The following is a 25,274-nucleotide window of genomic DNA, read 5'->3' as shown; positions in this document are numbered from 1 at the left end:
AGCACCGCCAGCATTCAAAAGTGACCAAAACATCAGCCAGGAAGCATAGGAACTGAGAAGTGGTCTGTGGTCACCACCTGCAGAACCACTCCTTTATAGGGGGTGTCTTGCTAATTGCCTATAATTTCCACCTGTTGTCTATTCCACTTGCACAACAGCATGTGAAATGTATTGTCAATCAGTGTTGCTTCCTAAGTGGACAGTTTGATTTCACAGAAGTGTGATTGACTTGGAGTTACATTATGTTGTTTAAGTGTTCCCTTTATTTTTTTGAGCAGTGTATATATATATATATATGTATATGTGTGTGTGTATATATATATATGTGTATGTATGTATATGTGTTATTAGTTTTCACACAGATTTACATACGTATGTAGATAGATTGTGTGAAAACTAAGGTCACTTACATTGGAATAATAACCATATTTCTCCTGATTAAAATATCTACAAGAAAGTAGTGAAGTTGTCGACGGTAGCCAGATGGAGGTACGCCGGCTGGTCATCGTCATCCTCCTCCTCCTCCTCCTCCTCTCCTGTCTGCTCCCCTCCATCCCTCCTCTGCCTCATGGACAAGGTATTCCTCTTCTCCATGACCTCTGACCCCAGCGAACGGTTGTCCAGACATTCCTGGATCATCTTGGCCAGATCCTGCTGCAGACGCTGGCAGTTCTCCCTGCAGGGAGGGACAAGGACATAGGAGTTAATTACAGTATATAGATCTACATAGATATCTAGCTCTAATGAACTCTGTTTACCCTACAAATGGAAGAAGGACATAGAATGTAGAAGTTGATCATATAGATTTAAATATGACGTGTAGATCTAGTGATGTACAGTTACAGGTAAGCATTTACGCGGATTCTCAGGGCTGGATGGAGAGACAGAGTTGTATTTTACTCACCTGCCATGACAGCTGATATGAACTGTTTGTATATTGCATTTATTTTATTGCATTTATTGTAGCTGGGGATTTTAACAAAGCTAATCTGAAAACAAGGCTCCCTAAATTTTATCAGCATATCGAATGCGCGACTCGAGCTGGCAGCATTCTGGATCATTGCTACTCTAACTTCCGTGATGAATACAAAGCCCTCCCCCGCCCTCCTTTCGGAAAATCTGACCACGACTCCATTTTGTTTCTCCTGGCCTATAGACAGAAACTAAAACAGGAACCGCCTGTGCTCAGGTCTGTTCAACGCTGGTCCGACCAATCTGATTCAACGCTTCAAGATTGCTTCGATCACGTGGACTGGGATATGTTCCGGATAGCCTCAGACAACATTGATGTATATGCTGACTCGGTGAGCGAGTTTATTATCAAGTGCATCGGTGATGTTGTACCCACGGTGACTATTAAAACCTTCCCTAACCAGAAACCGTGGATTGATGGCAGCATTCGCGCAAAACTGAAAGCGCGAACCACTGCTTGTAATCATGTCAAGGCGACCAGAAACATGACTGAATACAAACAGTGCAGCTATTCTCTCTGCAAGGCAATCAAACAATCCGTGTCAGTATAGAGAATGTAGAAGTTGATCATATAGATGTAAATATGACGTGTAGCTCTAGTGATGTACAGTTATAGGTGAGCATTTACAGTAGCAGGAGGTTAACTCACGCTGTCGGTGGCGTTGGCAGGTTGTAGTCCTCTCCTGTTTCACCTGTCAACCAGTAGGTCAACTCTGTGCCTTTACCCTGGGATACACACACATGCACAATCTTCTATAATATTCAACACAGTAGACAAGAGTACTATACAGTACAAATGAATCTGTATGATTCTATCATGAGAAATGGCAAAGTGGCATGTGCCATGTCCATACCTTGAGGAAAGTCTCCCCTCTCTTCTCGTACTCAAACTTGCATTCTGTCCTCTGTAGGATGCTGATGGTGGGCTGACTGACGTGGATTCTCAGGGCTGGATGGAGAGAGACAGAGTTGTATTTTACTCACCTGCTATGACAGCTGAAAGAACTGTTGATATAGAGTTGGTATGGATATCTCTAGTGTTCCTGTAGCCTGCTTACGATGTCCCGTTGACTCCATGCTAGAGGCAGTGTTGACTGTGTCTCCAAACAGGCAGTATCTGGGCATCTTTATCCCCACCACTCCTGCTGCACAGGGGCCTAGGGAACAAGTAGCAAGCATAAAGGGGGTATTGATAACAGACAGAGGGAAAGAGTGAGGGAAGTTAAGAGCAGAGACCAAGGAGGCTTGATAATATAGAGAGGAGAGAGAGGGAGGTGTCATGAATTCAGGATTGGGACTTGGGGAGCTAGGGGTACCTGAGTGCATCCCAATGCGGATCCACACAGGTAGCCCTGGCAGGTGTCTGAGCTGGAAGGTCCCCATAAATGCCAGAATGTCCAGGGCCATGCGTGAGATGTCCACCGCGTGCCTGTTACCGTTCCGCCGCGGCAACCCCGACGCCACCATGTACGCATCACCTATGGTCTCCACCTGACAGGACAAAAAAGAAGATTGAACTAGGTTGGACCACAACCCTAACCCTAGCCTCAACCACAACCCTAATTCTAGCCTCAACCCTAACCCTAGCTTCATGTCCACATCCCAGTTCAACTCTAACACTAGCCTCAACCACAACTCGAAACCACAACAACAACCCTAACCTAAACCACAACCCTAACCCTCAACCCTAGCTTCAACCACAACCTTCAACTCTAACCTAAACCACAACCCTAACCCTCAACCCTAGCTTCAACCACAACCCTAACCCTCAACCCTAGCTTCAACCACAACCCTAACCCTCAACCCTAACCTAAACCTAAACCACAACCCAAACCCTCAACCCTAGCTTCAAACACAACCCTAACCCTAACCCACAACACCCTAACCCTAACCCACAACACTAACCCTATCCCTAACCTAACCTTGTATACGTCGTGGTGGTCGAGGATGCTGTCGAATCCCTTGTAGATGTCGTTGAGCATGTCCACCACTTCCATGGGGGTGCTGTACTGGCACAGGGTGGTGAAGCCCACGATGTCGCTGAAGTACACCGTCACCTCCTCAAACAGCTCCGGCTCCACTATGCCCGTCTCCTTCAGAGAACGCACCGCAGGACTGGAGCGAGAGGAAGAGAGAGATAGAAGTCATTTGCTGGTCTTAAAGTGGTTTTCTGGTTGTGCAGTCTGGCAACGACCTTCTGGTCAAAACATTGCACTTAATACAAAACAACAGGAGCATTGAATTGTGTTTGGATATGTTTATTTTTGTTGTTGTTGTTGACTGACCCAGGCAGCAGCATAAAGTTGAGGCAGTCGGCCCTGTCTCTCTCAGCCTTGTACAGCGCTGTCCTCTCCTCCACCAGGTGCTCCAGGTTCCTGGAGTACATCTGTAGACGACGGATCAGGTTGTCCATGTAGCTCTCATTAGCTTGGTTGTGCAGGTTACTGTGGAGAACAGAAGAAAGGATCAGTCACACACACATACACACACACACCACTTTTCAATGTAGGTGTTGCCCTTGTGAGATGTTTCTCAAATGTCTCTTAAATGAAGGGAAGGGTGCAGCTCTACAGTAATTAAATATTAATGTTATTTTGAAGCACTGCAAACCATAACCATGCTCCCTCTCACTCATATCTCTACAACTCCATTTTGACCATTTATCATGTTACAGAGATATTTTACCATCTTTGTACAATGTCCAGTCTCTTGACAACAAGATAAACGAAATTTGAGCAAGGGTTGCCTTCCAGAGAGACATCAGAGATTGTAACATTCTGTTTCACGGAAACATGGCTCACTCAGGATATGTTATCAGAGTCAGTACAGCCACCCGGTTTCTTCACGTATCACGCCGACAGAAACTAACATCTCTCTGGTAAGAAGGTCGGGGATATATGCCTCATGATTAACGATTTGTGGTGTAATCATAACAACATACAGGAACTCAAGTCCTTTTGTTCACCTGACCTAGAATTCCTTACAATCAAATGCCGACCGCATTATCTTCCAATATAATTCTCTTCAATTATAGTCACAACCGTGTATTATAGTCACAGCCCCCCCAAGCAGATACCTCGACGGCCCTGAAAGAACTTCACTGAACTCTATGTAAACTGGAAACCATATACCCTGAGGCTGCATTTATTGTAGCTGGGGATTTTAACAAATCTAATCTGAAAACAAGGCTCCCTAAATTTTATCAGCATATCGAATGCGCGACTCGAGCTGGCAGCATTCTGGATCATTGCTACTCTAACTTCCGCGACACATACAAAGCCCTCCCTCCTTTCGGAAAATCTGACCACGACTCCATTTTGTTGCTCCCTGCCTATAGACAGAAACTAAAACAGGAAATGCCCATGCTCAGGTCTGTTCAACGTTGGTCCGACCAATCTGATTCAAAGCTTCAAGAATGCTTTGATTACGTGGACTGGGATATGTTCCGGATAGCCTCAGACAACATTGATGTATACACTGACTCGGTGAGCGAGTTTATTATTTTATTTTTATTTTATTTCACATTTATTTAACCAGGTAGGCTAGTTGAGAACAAGCTCTCATTTGCAACTGCGACCTGGCCAAGATAAAGCATAGCAGCTAGACACATACAACACAGAGTTACACATGGAATGAACAAAACATACAGTCAATAATATAGTAGAAAAAATAAAATAAAAAGTCTATATACAGTGAGTGCAAATTAGGTAAAATACGGGAATTACGGCAATAAATAGGCCATGGTGGTGAAGTAATTACAATATGGCAATTAAACACTGGAATGGTAGATGTGCAAAAGATTGGGCAAAAGATTATCAAGTGCATCGGTGATGTTGTACCCACAGTGACTATTAAAACCTTCCCTAACCAGAAACCGTGGATTGATGGCAGCATTCGCGCAAAACTGAAAGCGCGAACCACTGCTTTTAATCATGGCGAGGCGACCAGAAACATGACTGAATTCAAACAGTGTAGCTATTCCATCCGCAAGGCAATCAAACAAGCTAAGCGTCAGTATAGAGACAAAGTACAGTCGCAATTCAGCGGCTCAAACACGAGACGTATGTGGCAGGGTCTACAGTCAATCACGGATTACAAAAAGAAAACCAGCCCCGTCGCGGACACCAACGCCTCGCTCCCAAACAAATTAAACAACTTCTTTGCTCGCTTTGAGGACAATACAGTGCCACTGACACGGCCTGCTACCAAAACCTGTGGGCTCTCCTTCACCATGGCCAACGCGAGTAAAACATTTAAACGCGTTAACCCTCGCAAGGCTGCCAGCCCAGACGGCATCCCTAGCCGCGTTCTGGTGTGGCTGGTGCGTTCACGGACATATTCAATCAATCCCTATCCCAGTGTGCTGTGCCCACATGCTTCAAGAGGGCCACCATTGTTCCTGTTCCCAAGAAAGCTAAGGTAACTGAGCTAAATGACTATAGCCCCGTAGCACTCACTTCTGTCATCATGAAGTGCTTTGAGGGACTAGTCAAGGATCATATCACCTCCACTCTACCTGATACCCTAGACACACTCCAATTTGCTTACCGCCCCAATAGGTCCACAGACGACGCAATCGCAATCACACTGCCCTAACCCATCTGGACAAGAGGAATACCTATGTAAGAATGCTGTTCATCTACAGCTTAGCATTCAACACCATAGTACCCTCCAAACTCGTCATTAAGTTCGAGACCCTGGATCTCGACCCCGTGTAACTGGGTCCTGGACTTTCTGACGGGCCGCCCCCAGGTGGTGAGGGTAGGAAACAACATCTCCACCCCGCTGATCCTCAACACTAGGGCCCCACAAGGGTGCATTCTCAGTCCTCTCCTGTACTGCGTGGCCATGCATGCATCCAACTCAATCATCAAGTTTGCAGACGACACTACAGTGGTAGGCTTGATTACCAACAGCGACGAGACAGCCTACAGGGTGGAGGTGAGGGCCCTCGGAGTGTGATGTGAAGGAAATAACCTCACACTCAACGTCAACAAAACAAAGGAGATGATCGTGGACCTCAGGAAACAGCAGAGGGAGCACCCCCCTATCCACATCGACGGGACAGTATTGGAGAAGGTGGAAAGTTTTAAGTTCCTCGGCGTACACATCATGGACAAACTGAAATGGTCCACCCACACAGACGGCGTGGTGAAGAAGGCGCAACAGTGCCTCTTCAACCTCAGGAGGCTGAAGAAATTTGTCTTGTCACCGAAAACACTGACAAACTTTTACAGATGCACAATCGAGAGCATCCTGTCGGGCTGTATCACAGCCTGGTACGGCAACTGCTCCGCCCACAACCGTAAAGCTTTCCAGAGGGTAGTGCGGTCTGCACAACGCATCACCGGCGGCAAACTATCTACCCTTCATGACACCTACATCACCCAATGTCACAGGAAGGCCAAAAAGATAATCAAGGACAACAACCACCCGAGCAACTGCCTGTTCACCCCGCTAACATCCAGAAGGCGAGGTCAGTACAGGTGCATCAAAGCTGGAACCGAGAGACTGAAAAACAGCTTCTATCGCAAGGCCATCAGGCTGTTAAACAGCCATAACTAACATTGATTGGCTGCTGCCAACATACAGACACAAATCTCTAGCCACTTTAATAATTAATAATTGGATGTAATAAATGTATCACTACTCACTTTAAACAATGCCACTTTATATAATGTTTACATACCCTACATTACTCATCTCATATGTATATACTGTACTCTATACCATCTACTGCATCTTGCCTATGCCGCACTGACATCGCTCATCCATATATTTATATGTACATATTCTTATTCATGCCTTTACACTTGTGTGTATAAGGTAGTTGTTGTGAAATTGTTAGATTACTTGTTAGATATTACTGCACTGTCGGAACAAGAAGCACAAGCATTTCGCTACACTCGCATTAACATCTGCTAACCATGTGTATGTGACCAATAAAATTTCATTTGATTAGATTTTTCACCTTTCTGATAAAATGGCCTGGCAAGTGTTTAGCTCGATCCAATAAAATAGAGATAAAAGTAGGTAGCTGGTACCTGAAGATCTTCCCCAGTGAGCTCTCTATCTTCTTAAAGTCAGGCCTTCGCTCTGGGTCCTCATCCCAGCACATCTTCATCAGCATGTACACCTGGGGGCATGAAAGAAAAAACACAAGTGGATTTTAGATTCTCTTTACATATCTTTCTCTATACTGTAAGTCTGTTCCTCCCTCCTTCCTCTCTCCCTCTCTCTCTCTCTCTGATAAACACACAAACAAAGAAATGGCAATCTTACCTCCAAATCTTTTTCTCCTGCAGTCTCAACATTCAGATCAGGTCTGCAATAGGTTTCGCTGGGGTATTGCACTCTGGCCATTTTTTCTGATGAAGACAGAACAGCATGTGAGCGTCTTGTTTTTCTGCTACTCTATGTGGCACTCAACTGAACAATGCTACATTTGGCCAGGAGGGGTTGATAATTCCCCAGAATGAACTGCAGCACCACATCAAAGTGCCAAATTCTAAACAAGGGTGACTACAGTATAGTGAAACTGATGCAAGTTTCTATATAAAGTGTTATATATGAATGTGTCTTACCTGCGCGGTCGGAGCAGGCCTGGGTGTAAAAGGTGCTCCTCCTGAGAACTATCTCCTGGGCGATGATGGCAAAGCTGTAGACATCCCCCTTCTGGGAGATCCCCTGTCTACGCAGGTGCTCTGGAGCTGTCCACAGGTCTGATGGAGAGAGAGGGACAGATAAAATGAGAGGGGGGGAGGAGAGAAGGGAGTGGAAGGATGGAGAATAGAGTGATGGAGTGAGGGGATACGGGATAGGGGAGGATAGGTAAACGAAAATAGCTAAAAAAAATAAGGGGACATATCCTAGTACAGACAGACATCAGGGGATGTGTATGGCATGACTGCTAACTATGCTAGCAAGCTAGACCTACAGAATAAATAGTTCCTACCTCTGCCTGGGTCTAGAATGGTGTTGCAGCCAAAGTCAGTTATCTTGACCACCATGCGGTTGTCCACCACACAGTTAGTGGACTTGAGACGGCCGTGGACCTGGATGTCACTGGAGTGGAGGTAGGACATACCCTGTGGAGGTGAAGGAGGTTTTGTCTTTCAACTTACTGTATTTCAATGACTCAATGTTGCCAAACGGATCGAAGCACTTTCAGAAATGTATATCAATATTGACTAGATCAAAATTCTTGTCTATGGTTCCAGCTTGGGGTCAGGTCATCTCACAGGTCATCTTGAGTTGACATCTTCTAAGCTCATACAAACCAACAGCAGACTAGAGTTGTTGCCTGCTCACCTTAGCGATGTCGTACATGACAGAGATCTTAAACTCCCAGTCCATGAAGGTTTCCTCCGGGTACGAGATCTTGTCATTCAGCACATACTGAAGAAGAGGGTGAAAAGTCAAAGTGTGTGTGTGCATGCGTGTGTGCAAGCATGTGGCCGTTTGCGTGTGTGTTTCTCACCCTTAGGGATCCCCTCTCACAGTACTCGAACACCCCAAACACACCGTGATCATACTTGACTGTGCCGTAGAACTTAGTCAGGTTGTAGTAGTCAATATGCAGAAGCTGTAAATCAGGAAGGATAGGTATGATAAGCAATAGGAGTAATAATCAAATCAAATATAAAAACTAAAATAAAAAGATACCACATGAACACACATAAAAATGCATACTTGATACCCTTGAGTAGCCTACTCTACGTTGACAAACTTGCTGTGTAATCGGTGACTCACCGAGTTGAGTTCTATCCTCTGACTCTCGTTAAAGTTCCAGTCTGAATGCTTCAGCTCCTTCAGGATGACAATCTGAAACCATGACAACAACAGTAGCCTTAGTACACCTGACCTCCATCACCATGACAACAGGAGAATTAGTACTCCTGACCTCCATCACCATGACAACAGCAGTAGACTCAGTACACCTGACCTTCATCACCATGACAACAGCAGTAGACTCAGTACACCTGACCTTCATCACCATGACAACAACAGTAGGTTCAATGCATCTGACTTCCATATCCAGCTCCCTCAAGATCCTGCTTCAAGTGTCAAAGTGAAGGACTTGACGAGTCTACGGAGTCTGGCAACATGAAACTACAATACACCTGACAAGACCACTGTATCAGTTCCGGAGCCGTGGATGTTGCTTTAACCTACATATATACACAATCAGTCAAAGGTTTAATAACACCTACTCATTCAAGGGTTTTTCTTTATTTTTACTATTTTCTAAATTGTAGAATACTAGTGAAGACATCAAAACAATGAAACAGCATATGGAATCATGTAGTAACCAAATAAGTGCAAAACAAATCAAAATATATTTTATATTTGAGATTCTTCAAAGTAGTCATCCTTTGCCTTGATGACAGCTTTGTACACTCAACCAGCTTCACCTGGAATGCTTTTCCAACAGTCCACCCACACAGACAGTGCGGTGAAGAAGGCGCAGCAGCGCCTCTTCATCCTCAGGAGGCTGAAGAAATTTGGCTTGTCACCCAAACCCTCACAAACTTTTACAGATGCACCAAGGCCAAAAAGATCATCAAGGACAATAACCAACCGAGCCACTGCCTGTTCACACCGCTATCATCCAGAAGTCGAGGTCAGTACAGGTGCATCAAAGCTGGGACCGAGAGATTGAAAAACAGCTTCTATCTCAAGGCCATCAGACTGCTAAACAGCAATCACTAACTCAGAGAGGCTGCTACCTACATTGAGACCCAATCACTGGACACTTTAATACATTGATCACTAGTCACTTTAAACAATGGCACTTTAAATAATGCACTTTAATATTGTTTACATATCTTACATTACTCATATCACATGTACGTCCCTTTTTCAGGACCCTGTCTTTCAAAGATAATTTATAAAAATCCAAATAACAGATCTTCATTGTAAAGGGTTTAAACACTGTTTTCAATGTGTCACGACATCAACGGAAGGTGGCGTCCCTCCTCGCCCCCTCCTCGAAGGTCGTCGTCGCCGGCCTACTAGCTGCCACCGATCCTCTGTTTCACTTTCTGTTAGGTCTAGGTTGGCACGCACCTGTTTTGTATTAGATGTTAGTGGGGGGGGGGGGGGGGGGGGGTATTTAGTCTAGCTAGGTAGGTTTGTGTTTTGTGATTGATTGTTCTGTGTCAGGGCGTATATCGTTTGAGGAACGAGTGTTTCCCTCTGCCTGTGTTTTTTCCCCAGAGGTTATTGTGGGCTGCGTCCCTGCTTTGTGTTGAGCTGGGTTTTTGGAGCATTTGTTTTATGCCCCCTGCCCTACCTTATTTCGTATTGAGTGGATGCCCATTAAAAGTGTGTTCACGGACTTTTCTGTCTCCTGCGCTTGACTCTACCTCTCCTGCTTCCTTGAGCCAACCTTGACACCATGCTTGTTCCATGAACCATAAACAATTCATGAACATACACCTCTGGAACGGTCGTTAAGACACGAACAGCTTACAGACGGTAGGCAATTAAGGTCACAGTTATGAAACCTTAGGACACTAAAGAGGCCTTTCTACTGACTCTGAAAACACCAAAAAAAGATGTCCAGGGACCCTGCTTATCTGTGTGAATGTGCCTTAGGCATGCTGCAAGTAGGCATGAGGACTGCAGATGTGGCCAGGGCAATAAATTGCAATGTCCGTACTGTGAGATGCCTAAGACGGCGCTACAGGGACACAGGACGGACAGCTGATCATCCTCGCAGTGGCAGACCACGTGTAACAACACCTGCACAGGATTGGTCCATCCGAACATCACACTTGCGGGACAGGAACAGGATGGCAACAGCAACTGCCCGGGTTACACCAGGAACATACAATCCCTCCATCAGTGCTCAGACTGTCCGCAATAGGCTGAGAGAGGCTGGACTGAGGGCTTGTAGGCCTGTTGTAAGGCAGGTCCTCACCAGACAATACCGGCAACAACGTCGCCTATGGGCACAAACCCACCGTTGCTGGACCAGACAGGCCTGGCAAAAAAGTGCTCTTCACTGACGAGTCGCGTTTTTGTCTCACCAGGGGTGATAGTCGGATTCGCGTTTATCATCGAAGGAATGAGCGTTACACCGAGGCCTGTACTCTGGAGCGGAATGGATTTGGAGGTGGAGGGTACGTCATGGTCTGGGGCGGTGTGTCACAGCATCATTGGACTGAGTTTGTTGTCATCTCAACACTGTGCGTTACAGGGAAGACATCCTCCTCCCTCATGTGATACCCTTCCTGCAGGTTCATCCTGACATGACCCTCCAGCATGACAATGCCACCAGCCATACTGCTCGTTCTGTGTGTGATTTCCTGGAAGACAGGAATGTCAGTGTTCTGCCATGGCCAGCGAAGAGCCCGGATCTCAATCCCATTGAGCACGTCTGGGACCTGTTGGATCTGAGGGTGAGGGCTAGGGCCATTTCCCCCAGAAATGTCCAGGAACTTGCAGGTGCCTTGGTGGAAGAGTGGGGTAACATCTCACAGCAAGAACTGGCAAATCTGGTGCAGTCCATGAGGAGGAGATGCACTGCAGTACTTAATGCAGCTGGTGGCCACACCAGATACTGACTGTTACTTTTGATTTTGACCCCTCCTTTGTTCAGGGACACGTTATTCCATTTCTGTTAGTCACATGGCTGTGGAACTTGTTCGGTTTATGTCTCAGTTGTTGAATCTTGTTATGTTCATACAAATATTTACACATGTTAAGTTTGCTGAAAATAAACGCAGTTGACAGTGAGAGGACGTTTATTTTTTTGCTGAGTTTATATACTGTATTTTCTAACATCTACTGCACCTTGCCTATGCCCCTTGGCCATCGCTCATCCATATACTTATGTACATATTGTCATTCACCCCTTTAGATTTGTGTGTATTAGGTACTTGTTGGGGAATTGTTAGATTAATTGTTAGATATTACTGCACTGTCGGAACTAGAAGCACAAGCATTTCGCTACACTCGCATTAACATCTGCTAACCATGTGACCAATCAAATTGGATTTGATTTGATTTTGATTTGATGTGAAAATCAAATGATAGTTCCACAAAGCCCAAACCAGATGGGATGGTGTATCGCTGCCGAATGCTATGGTAGCCATGCTGGTTAAGTGTGCCTTCAATTCTAAATAAATTACAGACAGTGTCAACAGCAAAGCACCCCACACCATAACACCTCCTCCTCCATGCTTTACGGTGGGAAATACACATGTGAAGATCATCCGTTCACCCACACCGCGTCTCACAAAGACACGGCAGTTGGAACCAACAATCTCCAATTGGACCCTAGACCAAAGGACACATTTCCACTGGTCTAATGTCCATTGCTCATGTTTCTTGGCCCAAGCAAGTCTCTTCTTCTTATTGGTGTCCTTTAATAGTGGTTTCTTTGCAGCAATTCAACCATAAAGGCCTGATTGACGTAGTCTCCTCTGAACAGTTGATGTTGAGATGTGTCTGTTTCTTGAACTCCGTGAAGCATTTATTTAGGCTGCAATTTCTGAGGCTGGTAACTCTAATGAACATATCCTCTGCAGCAGCGGGTAACTCTGGGTCTTCCTTTCCTGTGGTGGTCCTCATGAGATCCAGTTTCATCATAGCGCTTGATGGTTTTTGCGACTGCACTTGAAGAAACTTTCAAAGTTTTTGAAATGTTCCATATTGACTGACCTTCATGTCTTAAAGTAATGATGGACTGTCGTTTCTCTTTGCTTATTTGAGCTGTTCTTGCCATAATATGGACTTGGTCTTTTACCAAATAGGGCTATCTTCTGTATACCACCCTTTACCTTGTCACAACACAGCTGATTGGCTCAAACGCATTAAATAGGAATGAAATTCCACAAATTAACTTTTAAGAAGGCACACCTGTTAATTGAAATGCATTCCAGGTGACTACCTCATGAAGCTGATTGAGAGAATGCCAAACGTGTGCAAATCTGTCATCAAGGCAAAGGGTGGCTACTTTGAAGAATCTCAAATATTATGATTTGTTTAACACTTTTTTGGTTACTACATGATTCCATATGTGTTATTTCATAGTTTTGATGTCTTCACTATTATTCTACAATGTAGAAAATAGTAAAAATAAAGAAAAACCCTTGAATGAGTGGGTGTGTCCAAACTTCTGACCGGTAGTGTATATGGTTCTGTAGCTGTCTCAGAGCCATGGTTGTTGCTTGAACCTACATATACAGTGCATTCTGAAAGTTGTCAGACCCCTTTACTTTTCCCACATTTTGTTACGTTACAGCCTTAATTTAAAATGGATTAAATAAATATTTTTCCTCATCAATCTACACTCAATACCCCATAATAACAAAGCAAAAACAGGTTTTTAGATATGTTTTTAGATATGTTATGATATGCAAATGTATTACACATAAAAGACTGTGGGCCTCCCGAGTGGCGCAGCGATCTAAGGCACTGCATCAAAGTGCTTCTGGCGTCACTACAGACCTGGGTTTGATCCCAGTCTGTGTCACAACCGGCCATGATCAGGAGTCCCTTAGGGCGGCGCAAAATTGGCCCAGCGTCGTCCAGGTTAGGGAAGTGTTTGGCCTGGGGGGCTTTACATGGCTCATCGTGCTCTACCAACTCCTTGTCGTCAGTTGAACAATGTTTCCTCTGACACATTGGGAAAGGGGATACCTAGTCAGTTGTACAACTGAATGCATTCAACTGAAATGTGTCTTCCACATTTAACCCAACCCTTCTGAATCAGTGTGGCTGGTTAAGCGTGGTTTGGCGGGTCATGTTTTGGAAGACCTATGACTCAACCTTCGCCTCCCAAGCCCGTTGGGGAGTTGCAATGATGAGACAAGATCGAAATTCGGAGGAAAGGGGTTAAAATACCCAAAATACATAATAAAAAAAAGCAATAGGGGAAGGGTAGCAAATCATTTCTGCAGCATTGAAGGTCCCCAAGAACACAGTGGCCTCCATCATTCTTAAATGGAAGAAATTTGGAACCACCAAGGTTCTTCCTAGAGCTGGCTACAGCGTCAAACTGAGCAATCGCGGAAGAAAAGCCTTGGTCGGGGAGGTGACCAAGAACCTGCTGGTCACTCTGACAGAGCTCCACAGTTCCTCTGTGGAGATGGGATAACCTTCCAGAAGGACAACCATATCTGCAGCACTCCACCAATCAGGCCTTTATGGTAAAGTGGCCAGACGGAAGCCACTCCCCAGTAAAAGGCACATAACAGCCCGCTTGAAGTTTGCCAAAAGGCACCTAAAGACTCTCAGACCATGAGAAACCTAGATTCACTGGTCTGATGAAACCAAGATTGAACTCTTTGGCCTGAATGCAAAGCAACATGTCTGGAAGAAACCTGTCACCATTCTTACGGTTAAGCATGGTGGTGGCAGCAGCATCATGCTGTGGGGATGTTTTTCAGTGGCAGGGACTGGGAGACTAGTCAGGATCAAAGGAAAGATGATCGAAGCAAAGTACAGAGAGATCCTTGATGAAAACCTGCTCCAGAGCACTCAGGACTCAGACTGGGGCGAAGGTTCACCTTCCAACAGGACAACGACCCTAAGCACACAGCCAAGACAACGCAGGAAATGCTTCGGGACAAGTCTCTCAATGTCCTTGAGTGGCCCAGCCAGAGCCCGGACTTGAAACCGATCGAACATCTCTGGAGAGACCTGAAAATAGCTGTGCAGCGACGCTCCCCATCCAACCTGACAGAGCTTGAGAGGATCTGCAGAGGAGAATAGGAGAAACTCCCCAAATACAGGTGTGCCAAGCTTGTAGCGTCATACCCAAGAAGACTCGAGGCCGTAATCGCTGCCAAAGGTGCTTCAACAAAGTACTGAGTAAAGGGTCTCAATACTTATGTAAATGTGATATTTCTGTTTTATTTTTAATACATTTGCAAAAGAAAATCTGAAAACTTGTTTTTGCTTTGTCATTATGGGGTATTGTGCGTAGATTGATGAGGGAAAAAATTATTTAACCAATTTTAGAATAAGGCTGTAACGTAACAAAATGTGGGAAAAGTCAAAAGGTCTGACCACTTTCCGAATGCACTGTGTATGACTCTGTATTAGTCCCTGAGCTGTGGTTGTTGCTTTAACAAACATATATAGAAGGAGAGTGATGGAGTGCTGCATCAGATGACCTGGCCTCCACAATCACCCGACCTCAACCCAACTGAGATGGTTTGGGATGAGTTGGATCACAGAGTGAAGGAAAAGCAGCCAACAAGTGCTCAGCATATGTGGGAACTCTTTCAAGATTGTTGGAAAAGCATTGCAGGTGAAGCTGGTTGAGTGTGCAAAGCTGTCATCAAGGCCAAGGGTGGCTACTTTGAAGAATCTCAAATATAAAATATATTTTGATTTGTTGAACACTTTTTTGGTTACTACATGATACTACATGATATGTGTTATTTCATAATGCTGATGTCTTCACTACTTTTTATTTTACAATGTAGAAAATAGTAAAAATAAAGAAAGACCCTTGAATGAGTAGGTGTGTCCAAACTTTTGACTGGTACTGTATACTGTATAGTATATTTATGGCTCTGGTGGTTTTATGCAAAAGTTTGAGTTACCTTTTTGTCATAGCGTCCTTGGCGGATGTTATAACTTGTGTTTTTCCTGTGGTCCTCGTCAATCTGACAAACAAACGGACAGAGACAGGTTAGAAGACGTACTGGAGTATGTGACTTAACTTTCAGGGGTCGTCGCACACTGATGACAAGCTGACCTTGAGGGAGACCAAGCTGCGTTCGTTGTACTCCAGCGGGGTGATGAGGTCAGAGTGTATGTGTGACCATCTCTTCCTTAGCCGGCGCTCTCTCTTGTTCCGCCTGGTAACAAATAGCAGCAAAGTATGAGAGGTCTCCCTCATTGAAATATAATTATTAGAATGGAGATCCCCATTCAAGTAAATTATATGTGATGGCTGGAACCCCAGATCCCTGTTCTAGTAATTATATTTCTATGAGCGAGACCTCTCTCACACTGCGCTGCTATCTGTTATCTAACTCTTACCTGTAGAAGATTAAAGCGATGGTAGCCACCCCTACCACAGTGACAGCTAAGACAATGACAATGATATCATGCGCCTTCAGACCTGGGGGGGGGCACACCGCACTAGTTAGACCTAGGCACGCACGCACACACACACACACACTGATTCGCTCAGGCATTACTACGTCCATGATACGATGAGCAGACCAATAAAAAGGACTGCGTCAGAACTGTAAAATGTCTCAATGAGTGTTCAGGCCAGGGGGTAATTGAGTTGGTATTAGTGTACATTGAATCTGGAGTTTGATCCCTCCACACCGGTTCTGTACTGGATTGTCCCATATCTGTCTTATCTATCAGAAATGACAGCTAATGATCAGTTAATGCTGCCAACTAAGCCAGTCACTATGGGTGTGGCTCATGTCTTAGGGAAAAACAAGCCAGACTCAGGTGCACAAGTTGAGTCGTGCGTGTGTGTGTGTGTGTGTGTGTGTGTGTGTGTGTGTGTGTGTGTGTGTGTGTGTGTGTGTGTGTGTGTGTGTGTGTGTGTGTGTGTGTGTTGAGCACATACGCTGGGATGGAGCGTCATCTGGGAGACTTCTGCCCCAGATGAATGATGGGTTATTGTTAACGACCTTGGTGTAGTTGTAGACGGTGTTGAATATAAATAAAGTTTCATACTGCGGAGGAGACAGGAGAGGACTTATGTTAAAACATTAACTTTGACACAATAGAATCATATGATATACATGATAGCTGACCTACCTTGTGGTCAGTGGTGGTGTAAATGACTGAAAAATTCACATCTCTGTCCCCATAGTCATCCAGCTTGTAGTGGCCTGCAATGCCTGCATGGAAACACATACACAATTTACACTACACAGAACTACACACACACACACACACACACACACACACACACACACACACACACACACACACACTCACACTCACACACACACACACACACACACACACACACACACACACACACACACACAGGGGCGTCATGCACCCCAAAAATCTGAGGGGGTACAAAATACGTGAGGATGGCTGAGGGGTGGAGGATTCTGCGTTTTTCAAACACCTGAAACAGCTTTTTCCTGCAATCTACATTGATAAACTGAAATGGGGTCATCATTACTTACTACAACCACAAAGTCCTAAACCCCGCCTATTTCTACAATTTCTGTTCTTAAAATCAGATTTTAAACCGAAACCTAAACTTAACCCTAACCTTAACCACACTGCTAACCTTATACCTAATCTTAAATTAAGACCCCCCCCAAAAAAATAATATGAATTTTTACAATGTGGCTTTGTGGTTGTGGTATCTAATGGAACCCGTGAAATGGCTTCTTGGTAGCTAGTTGGAAGATTGGGAACCTATCTGGGCTAGCTAAAGCCAATTTCATAAAACTGCTAGGTGGCTAGTAGTATTACAGAGAAACAATAACCAAAAATGTTACAATAATAAATGTTAAACAGGAAAATCTGAGGGGGCACGTGCTCCTGTGCAGACATGATTGGGAACACACACTCTATTGATGCGTGGGTTGACTCATTAAATATTGTGTGTATGAAAGGCGGGTGGGTGGCGGGCGGGTTGAACAAAGAGAAAAAAAATGCAATTTATATCTCTATAGACTACATTGAGGTTTTTCTTTCATTATCAGAGTCGCTTAAATTTAACTCCATTTGCCAATTTACTCTTTTCAGTGTTGTTTTTAATCAACTCCCTTGCCATTTTACACATTTTCTGTGTTTTTGAATTAACAGTCAACTACAGAGTATATATTTTTTTAATTTACTTCCTTTGAGTTATAAGAGTCTAAAACCTTATTTGAATATTTCTTAATGTATCACCATATGGTGGTTGGAAATGTGATATCCAACCTACAGTATGTTGGAAGCCAACTTGCAGGAAGACACTCACAACTGTCAGAGTATGACCAAAAGTACACATGATGGAGACCACCTACACCATGTCAACTGGATCCAACCACTTACAGATTTACATTTCTTATCTTTGTGTAGCATAAGATTAAAAGCATCAATGTTCAAAACCACAGATATCGAAACAATTTGTGCAACAGAGCATGCTGGGAAATATGACAATGAGGCCCCTCCCAGATATGTGGATAACTTGATAGTTTTAACTCCCTGTCTCTGGTTACTCTTATGGAGTTAAAAGTACTCCATCCCAATGAACTCCAGTTATCAACACTAACTCCAGGGAACATATCACTCTCTCGAGGGTTAAGATAACTCCCAGTAGAGTCAATTTAACCCCAAAAAATCTGGACACCGTAGGTATATAACCTCTCACATAGTCATAATATTCATTCCTGCAGAATTAAGCATTTCTTGCAGCAAAATTACACACCAAATCTAAATTTTGACTTGGGAACAGGAGTGGAGAAATATGATTTCTTTGTATCAGCATCTTGATAGAATGTGAATGTGCAGTTAGGGACCGTCTGTAGAGGTGCTGTCTTTATCAGCATAATAAAAGCTGATTGTATTTCATACACATAAAATGTGCATCCAAGCCGAACTGAAATCTGATCAGAAACATGTTGGGTCGATTTCACAGCTTTCTATTTTATTACAACCGTTCAAACATTTTGCACAGAAAATCTTTCCCATTTGTTTTTGTTATTGTATTTTCTCCCCGGCCCTGAAGCGTCTTTGCTCTGCCAAAAAAGGAGAGATGACAGAGAAAACGTTACCGATGTCAACTAGATTGAAGCATTCATTCTATCAATTTACAATTATTAAGGGTTTATTTAGTCTTCTAGGGCAACATACAGTATAATGACAGAAGAGAAGCTGCATATATCTAATTATAGCTAAGTTGACTAACAAATAGCCTACCAAAATGCCGGAAATTATAAGCAGAAACATATATAAATTAGACAAAATAAGTCCTGCACCCACTGTCGAAAAATTGTTCCGCCGTGTCTGACTGTGGCCTACAACGCATTTTCTATATTTGCGGGTTAAGGTCGGGTGGGGACCGTCCTTTTTTCACTTTATCAGGCGGTTGTGGCTGGGTTATTACCAATTGTGGGCGCATGTGGGTGAACAAACAGCTGACCAGTGCACCACTAATACACACATATATACACACACACACAAAATACACAGACACACAGGTGGCCACATCTCCAGGCCAGACCACACAGCTTGATGTGTTGCTTCTTGGTCTCTTACCGTCAAAGGAGACGTTTCTGAAGTGGTTGATGTTGACTACTTCCATGGGGTTGAGCTCAGACTCAGGCTTGTTCCAGAGCTTCCTCATCACCTGACCAAACATCAGCACTGCATCATGGTACGCTGCCATGTAGTCATTCATCTGGACAGAAGGCAGATTTATTGGGCCCTGGTCAAAAGTAGTACACAATATCGGGAACAGGATGAATAGGACACCTCAGAGTACATTGATAGACAGGGCCTCAACCCAGCAGGGAGTCTCACCATCACATTGTTGCCCAGGTCTGTGTCCACAGTATAGTTCCTAGTGTTGGGCATGGTGAGAACCAACACGTTCTTCATAGCAGGGATAGAGGACTTATTGGTGTAGTACTTATCACTGTGTGGAGTCATGGGTTCATTGTCAATGACAGTGAAAACACTGGTGCTCTCAAACACTCCCTGAAGCATGGCGATCGCAATATTAAGCCTTTCTGAACTTTTTACAAGGAAAAAATGAAAACACAAAGACAAATAACAGACTGGGGAGAGAGAGAGCATTGCAGTTCACCAGACCCAAATCAAGAGCTGTAATGCTCTCACACACCCCTCCACCCAGCGAACACGTTGTAGGTGGTGAGGACGATGAGGGGGAGAGACACAGACACAGAGAGAGAGAGAGGACTAACTTGTAAAGATTGATCAGGATGAAGACAACACTAGGATCAGCCTCTATAGTTCCATTCTTCAGGTCCACGATATCTTCTGGTGTCCCACACACTATGAACACTGCACAGTGAAGAGGAGAGAGTCAATGAAATAGAAATGGAGACTGTTGGTATCTGTTCACTGCCCTATCTACAGTATGTTAGAAATGGAGACTGTTGGTATCTGTTCACTGCCCTACCTACAGTATGTTAGAAATAGAGACTGTTGGTATCTGTTCACTGCCCTATCTACAGTATGTTAGAAATGGAGACTGTTGGTATCTGTTCACTGCCCTATCTACAGTATGTGTCAATGCTCCCGATTTGTTAGATGTTGTGGGCTTACTTACAATTGCTAGTCCTATTTTTGGAGCTTAATTCCTTTCTAAGGTCCTCTGCTTTGCTTATGACGTTTGTTTTTTTGATGTGTAAGGAAAAGTAGGCTGAAGCTGTACCCAGTGCATTGATATACCTGGAGAGGGATGGGCAGATACCATGACATCAGTATCAACATCACATCTAAGCAAATATAATAAACACAAATAAATCATCTCAAAGTCATCTAAGTGTCCATTAGATTAGCATACAGAATCACATGTCTAATTCATATCCACCGTCACCCTTTTCCATCATAATTACACTTAAAAGAATTCACAAACAAGTCAGGACACCTGTGACTCAAAAGGAACTCACAGGCGACTCACAAGTGACTCACTCACCAGAAGCAGTCCTCAGTGTTCTGCTTCTTATAGAGGGTGGCTGTGGACCACTTGGGTTTGATATCATTGTTGAAGTCCCAAAACTTGGTAAAGAAGGTGGAGATCTTGCGTGCGGGGGGAAGTATGCGAGTCAGGTATTCTTTGTAGTCACAGGACAGAGCAAAGCTGCCTGCTGAGATGATGGGGATTTTGAGCTCCAGACCAACCTCAAGACTGACACATAGATAGAGGGGAGAGGGTGAGGGAGAGAGACAGAGAGAGAGAGACAGAGAGAGAGAGGAGGGAGATAGAGAGAGAGTGAGTGAGAGAGAGAGAGAGAGAGAGAGAGAGGGGGGGAGGAGGGAGATGGATAGAGAGAGAGCGAGAGAGAGGGGCGTGAGAGAGAGAGAAAGCGAGAGAGAGAGAGAGTGAGAGGGAGACAGACAGACAGACAAATACACAGGGAGAGTGGGAGAACTTTTTAAATAATTTCTGTTATTAGAATGTAAGTACAAGAGTAATTGATTTGGAGACAAGTGAGAGAGAGATATATAGAGGTAAGTAAAAGGGATAGAAAGGGATAGGGTGTCACGACAACACAAATCATATCAAATCAACACTTACTCAACCATCTGAAAGGTTGCATAGGTGCAGGTGGGCCCCAGCAGAGCACAGCCCACCTCCCCTGTCCTCTAAAACAGAGAAGCAGCTTAGATATGTGAATATTTGAGCGACACAGTGTGTGTATGTGTGTTTCTGTGTGCGTGTGTGAGTTGGTTAACACTCACAGTTAGGTTCTTCACGGTCTCCACCACCTCACAGGTGCTGCTTCGGCAGCCTTTATTGCTGTACAAACTAGTGTCGAGCCCTCGAAAGTTGGCAGTCAGGTTGCGCTTCACTCCTTGGCAAAGACAATGCCAATACATCATAATGATGAAGCACAGATTGTGGACCCACAGATAGTGATTCAGCCAAAGAACATCAACACTCGATGACAGCTATAACACAGTGTAGGCCTAGAATATCCTTATAAACCAGGGCTCTTCAACTTTTTCTTGCTCAGGGACCCCTGCCCAGGATAACTGGCAAACCAGCAACCCCCATCATATGTTAGCAAAACATGTTTTTTCCCACGTCTTCTCTTATCATCTGGTGAATGATAATGGCAAGGACAAGTAATCAAAAAAAAGTATTAATATATATATAACAGTCCCCACGTTATAATTGGAAGTGTAAACTCTAACATAGAACTAATAGCATTTCGCTGCACCTGCGATAACATTTAAAAATATGTGTATGCGACCAATATCATTTTATTTTTTAACTACAACGGTATCTCCAAACACATGTTCACTAATAGCAGCTGTTTAGCTGGTTAAACAAAGGTTAGCAATGTGTTGGCAAAAATGAATGTCCAAGTCAAGAAAGCTTGCCAGCAGCCAGCGGCACTTGCTGTGACTGGTACTATGTCAGATACCTCAGTGCATAGCTGCAGGAAGTAGTTTGGGGTGGGGGTGCGAGGGGTGGGGGGGATTTTTGCCCGCACTGAAGCCGCTAATACAGGACTAGTAAAGGCACTAATTTTGTGTTTTAAAAAATGTACTAAATGTTTTTGAGTGTTTACGAGCATTTGTAACTTGAGTCTGATAATGATCTGTACAAAACAGTTCATCTGATAATACTTGTGAAAATTCTTTGCAAATGCAATTTATTTATGAAAACTGAAAGGGTCTATTCATTCATCCAGAGCAACATTTTCATACTGGTCCCCTGTGGGAATGGAACCCACAATGCTTACATTGCAAGCACCATGCTCTACCAACTGAGCCACACCCTCACATCACATCATCACAAACCACTTGCTGTCTCAATATACTCAATTACTGTATTGTGCATTGTTTTTCTTCATGGTGATGGAAAGTCTACAGGTACAAACCTAGATAACCAGCCTATGTACAATACAGTAATGTACATTTACATTAAGTGGTTTGTAAGGATGGTAAATTAATACTGCACAAAAAGTGGTTGTTCCCATGTTATTTGATCAAGAGAAATATTTAATTTGATGTGGATGTTTGTGTCTTTGCCCAAAACGTTGCACTTTTTGATGTAAAGGTCCCCTTCACACTACTTTTGTGAAAATGATATTCTTCTTTTTTTTATGATTGTGATTTATCAGGGCTCAGCACCCCTACTTCCAGTGGTTATGCTCCAGTGAGAGTAATTAGCAGACTCCATGCAGTATCCTGGTTGAATACCCCTGCAAACCTATGGTGTTGTTGTTTTATAGCCTGCCCTATAAGTGCTTGCATACTCCCAATTAAGGGGAATCAGCCGCGGTTGGACATGAACCAGCAACCTTGTGTAATCTCACTATTCATTTACAGTTGTACAATTATGATTCCATTTACCATTTGGACAGCAGGTGAGTTCAGCGTCGTGCTGTATCGCACGCTCCACAGCACCACGGACAAACTTCATACTCCAGGGAGAGATGTCGTCATCCAGCAGAACCACGTTCATCATGATCCCTTCCAGACAGGGTGGGTAGGTCGCCTCGCATCGTCCTACGATCAGCACCAGCCAGCAGACCCACAGCGACAAACCTCTATAAGCCATTCTAAGGACTGTTCCAACGTTTCACAAAGTGAGTCCGGATTTTCCAGCCTCGACGACTTGTTCTCTTGTCAATTCTGTTGAGATGTTCAATTACAAGGCATTTGAGCTGTGGGTTGGCAAAATCCAATTGCCAGAAATGTTCTACTAATTCCAAAAAGTAAAAACTTAACAAAAAAGATTGTTACTTGTCACCCCTTTTGATTCTGCATTCCAAATATCTCAATATTCTGACGCTATATTCCTTTCATATGTTCCATTCAGTCCAGACCCTTTTTCCAGTTTGAAAAGAAAACATAAAATATGTGTGCAAAAACCTATGAAGCCTATGAAAATGAATGTCCCAATGTTTTTTTAAATGTAATGACTATGAATTCTCTTGACTGCTTTGTTAAAAAAAAAAAGATATGTGGATTTACACACCTGCTTTGTTCCTCTTAGATTTGGCAACTCACGTGTGCTTTCCTAACTCACCTGTTAATGAACAACTGGAATCAACACACAGCCTGAGGGAGGTGGTCAGCTAATAACAACCTTCTCACCATTGTTCCAAGGTCCATATAAACCAATAATCATACACACTTCACATCATCAGGGATCGTGTCAATTCCTTTTCAATTCCAGTCAATTCAGGAAGTACACTGGAATTGGGTTTGCTTTCTGAATTGCCCTCAACCCTGCACATCACACAACCACTATATACTGTATGACAATGCACACAGGCCAGTACACAGCCATAGGCCTGTAGAGGGCATGTAGGCCTATGGGGCAGTGGGAATTACTGGGGGCCAGGGAGGGCTAAACAATTTCTTTAAAATGCAATTTGTACTGCTACAGTGGTAAATATGAAAATAAAACCGTATTCCAAATTAAACGGAAGCTCTCCACCTCTGTGTCATGATTTAAAAAACAAAAAACAATGTATTCCAGCACGTATTCAAATGTCCCAAATTTTCTTTCTACGAAAAAAGTCCTTTAGTCAGCAAGACGCATTCATTAATTCAGGCTACAAGAGTGTAGACATAATGACATTTGCCGAATGTCATTACACTTTTTGGTGTTTTGTAACAAATGTATCTTTCCCTTCATCTTGGACAAATATGCGCAGTTAGCCTACTTTTTGAAGTGATTTGTTTGACAGTGAGATGAAAACATGACTTTATGTACCATTTTCTTAGCTGTAGAGCAACTACTCCGACTTCCCTTCGAACAATGGTAAGACAGGAAATTGGGGTTTCTAATTGCAAAGCTAATTCTAAATTCTACATTCTGTTTCAAATGGCAGCCGAGATAAGAGCTGATAAGGGAATTTATATGTTTAAAGTAATGACTAAAGAATTCCACCCTGAAACGTAATTAACTATGTGAAATGATTACAATTATTAGACTATAATCCAATAATGTATGTTTGAGACAAGTTAAGGGTGAGAAATGTGTAGTGGAGAAAATAGAGGACAATTGAACTACACATGACCTGGTTGGAACTCTGAAAAGCTTACGACAGGAAAGAGGCCCTGTCAAGGCCCCTCTAATCTAGGGAGGGAAAGGAACGGCAAGGAACTGCCAAGCTGGTAGAATAGTGATAAACGAGGAATGTGAACTGTGGAAAAAGATACAGCCCACCTACTGTTTGTGTGTGTGTGTGTGCGCGTATATGGGGTTAAAAAGACTGTTCACATTTTGGTTGACTTTAGAGCTCTCGTGAATAAATAACTAACCTTTTGCAGAATCTGAGTCTTTGCCTAATTATTATTAAACCCGGGGTCTTACAAACCACAGGGATTGGTCAAAGTTTAAATGATTGTTTAGTTATCATCATTGGGATTGAAAATTCCCGTGACAAGAGCATAACCATGTGAAGGCATCTCTTTCCCTCCCTCTCTCCTTGTGTCTCTCTCTCTCCTTGTCCCTCCCTCCCTCCCAGTATAGTCAGGTTTAGCACACCTAGTCATAATATATGGACACACTCACTTGTTTACTCAGATACAGAACACACCAATGCCTGGCTATTGTCAAAAGGTGATCTCAGCTGAGTTTCACCAAAACAGCTCACCTTGTAGATCATCCTGTCTGTGGACACACCTCTAGACAAACATTATGT

At 43.7% G+C, this 25,274-nt stretch overlaps 1 protein-coding gene across 1 annotated transcript; it reads right to left on the bottom strand.

Annotated features, from left to right (window-relative positions):
- Positions 1-316: 316 nt before the first annotated feature.
- LOC115153591 (heat-stable enterotoxin receptor-like) lies at positions 317-23,675 on the bottom strand. The gene is made up of 28 exons (XM_029699193.1): positions 23,648-23,675; positions 22,969-23,250; positions 21,346-21,458; positions 21,182-21,249; positions 20,579-20,791; positions 20,210-20,331; positions 19,842-19,941; positions 19,438-19,552; positions 19,174-19,315; positions 16,723-16,805; positions 16,529-16,637; positions 15,979-16,060; positions 15,692-15,794; positions 15,537-15,599; positions 8,725-8,796; positions 8,453-8,557; positions 8,284-8,370; positions 7,928-8,060; positions 7,557-7,694; positions 7,255-7,340; positions 7,017-7,108; positions 3,258-3,416; positions 2,895-3,087; positions 2,289-2,463; positions 2,031-2,129; positions 1,827-1,921; positions 1,622-1,698; positions 317-676 (listed from the first exon to the last, which is right to left on the bottom strand). The coding sequence occupies exons 2-28, from the start codon at positions 23,174-23,176 to the stop codon at positions 448-450; spliced, it is 3,261 nt and encodes a 1,086-aa protein (XP_029555053.1). The 5' UTR covers positions 23,177-23,250; positions 23,648-23,675; the 3' UTR covers positions 317-447.
- Positions 23,676-25,274: the final 1,599 nt, after the last annotated feature.

The sequence above is a fragment of the Salmo trutta genome, chromosome 18 (assembly GCF_901001165.1).
Source record: "Salmo trutta chromosome 18, fSalTru1.1, whole genome shotgun sequence".
NCBI lineage: Eukaryota > Metazoa > Chordata > Actinopteri > Salmoniformes > Salmonidae > Salmo > Salmo trutta.
The sequence above is the reverse complement of the archived record's forward strand: the minus strand, read 5'-3'. Positions and strand labels throughout refer to the sequence as shown.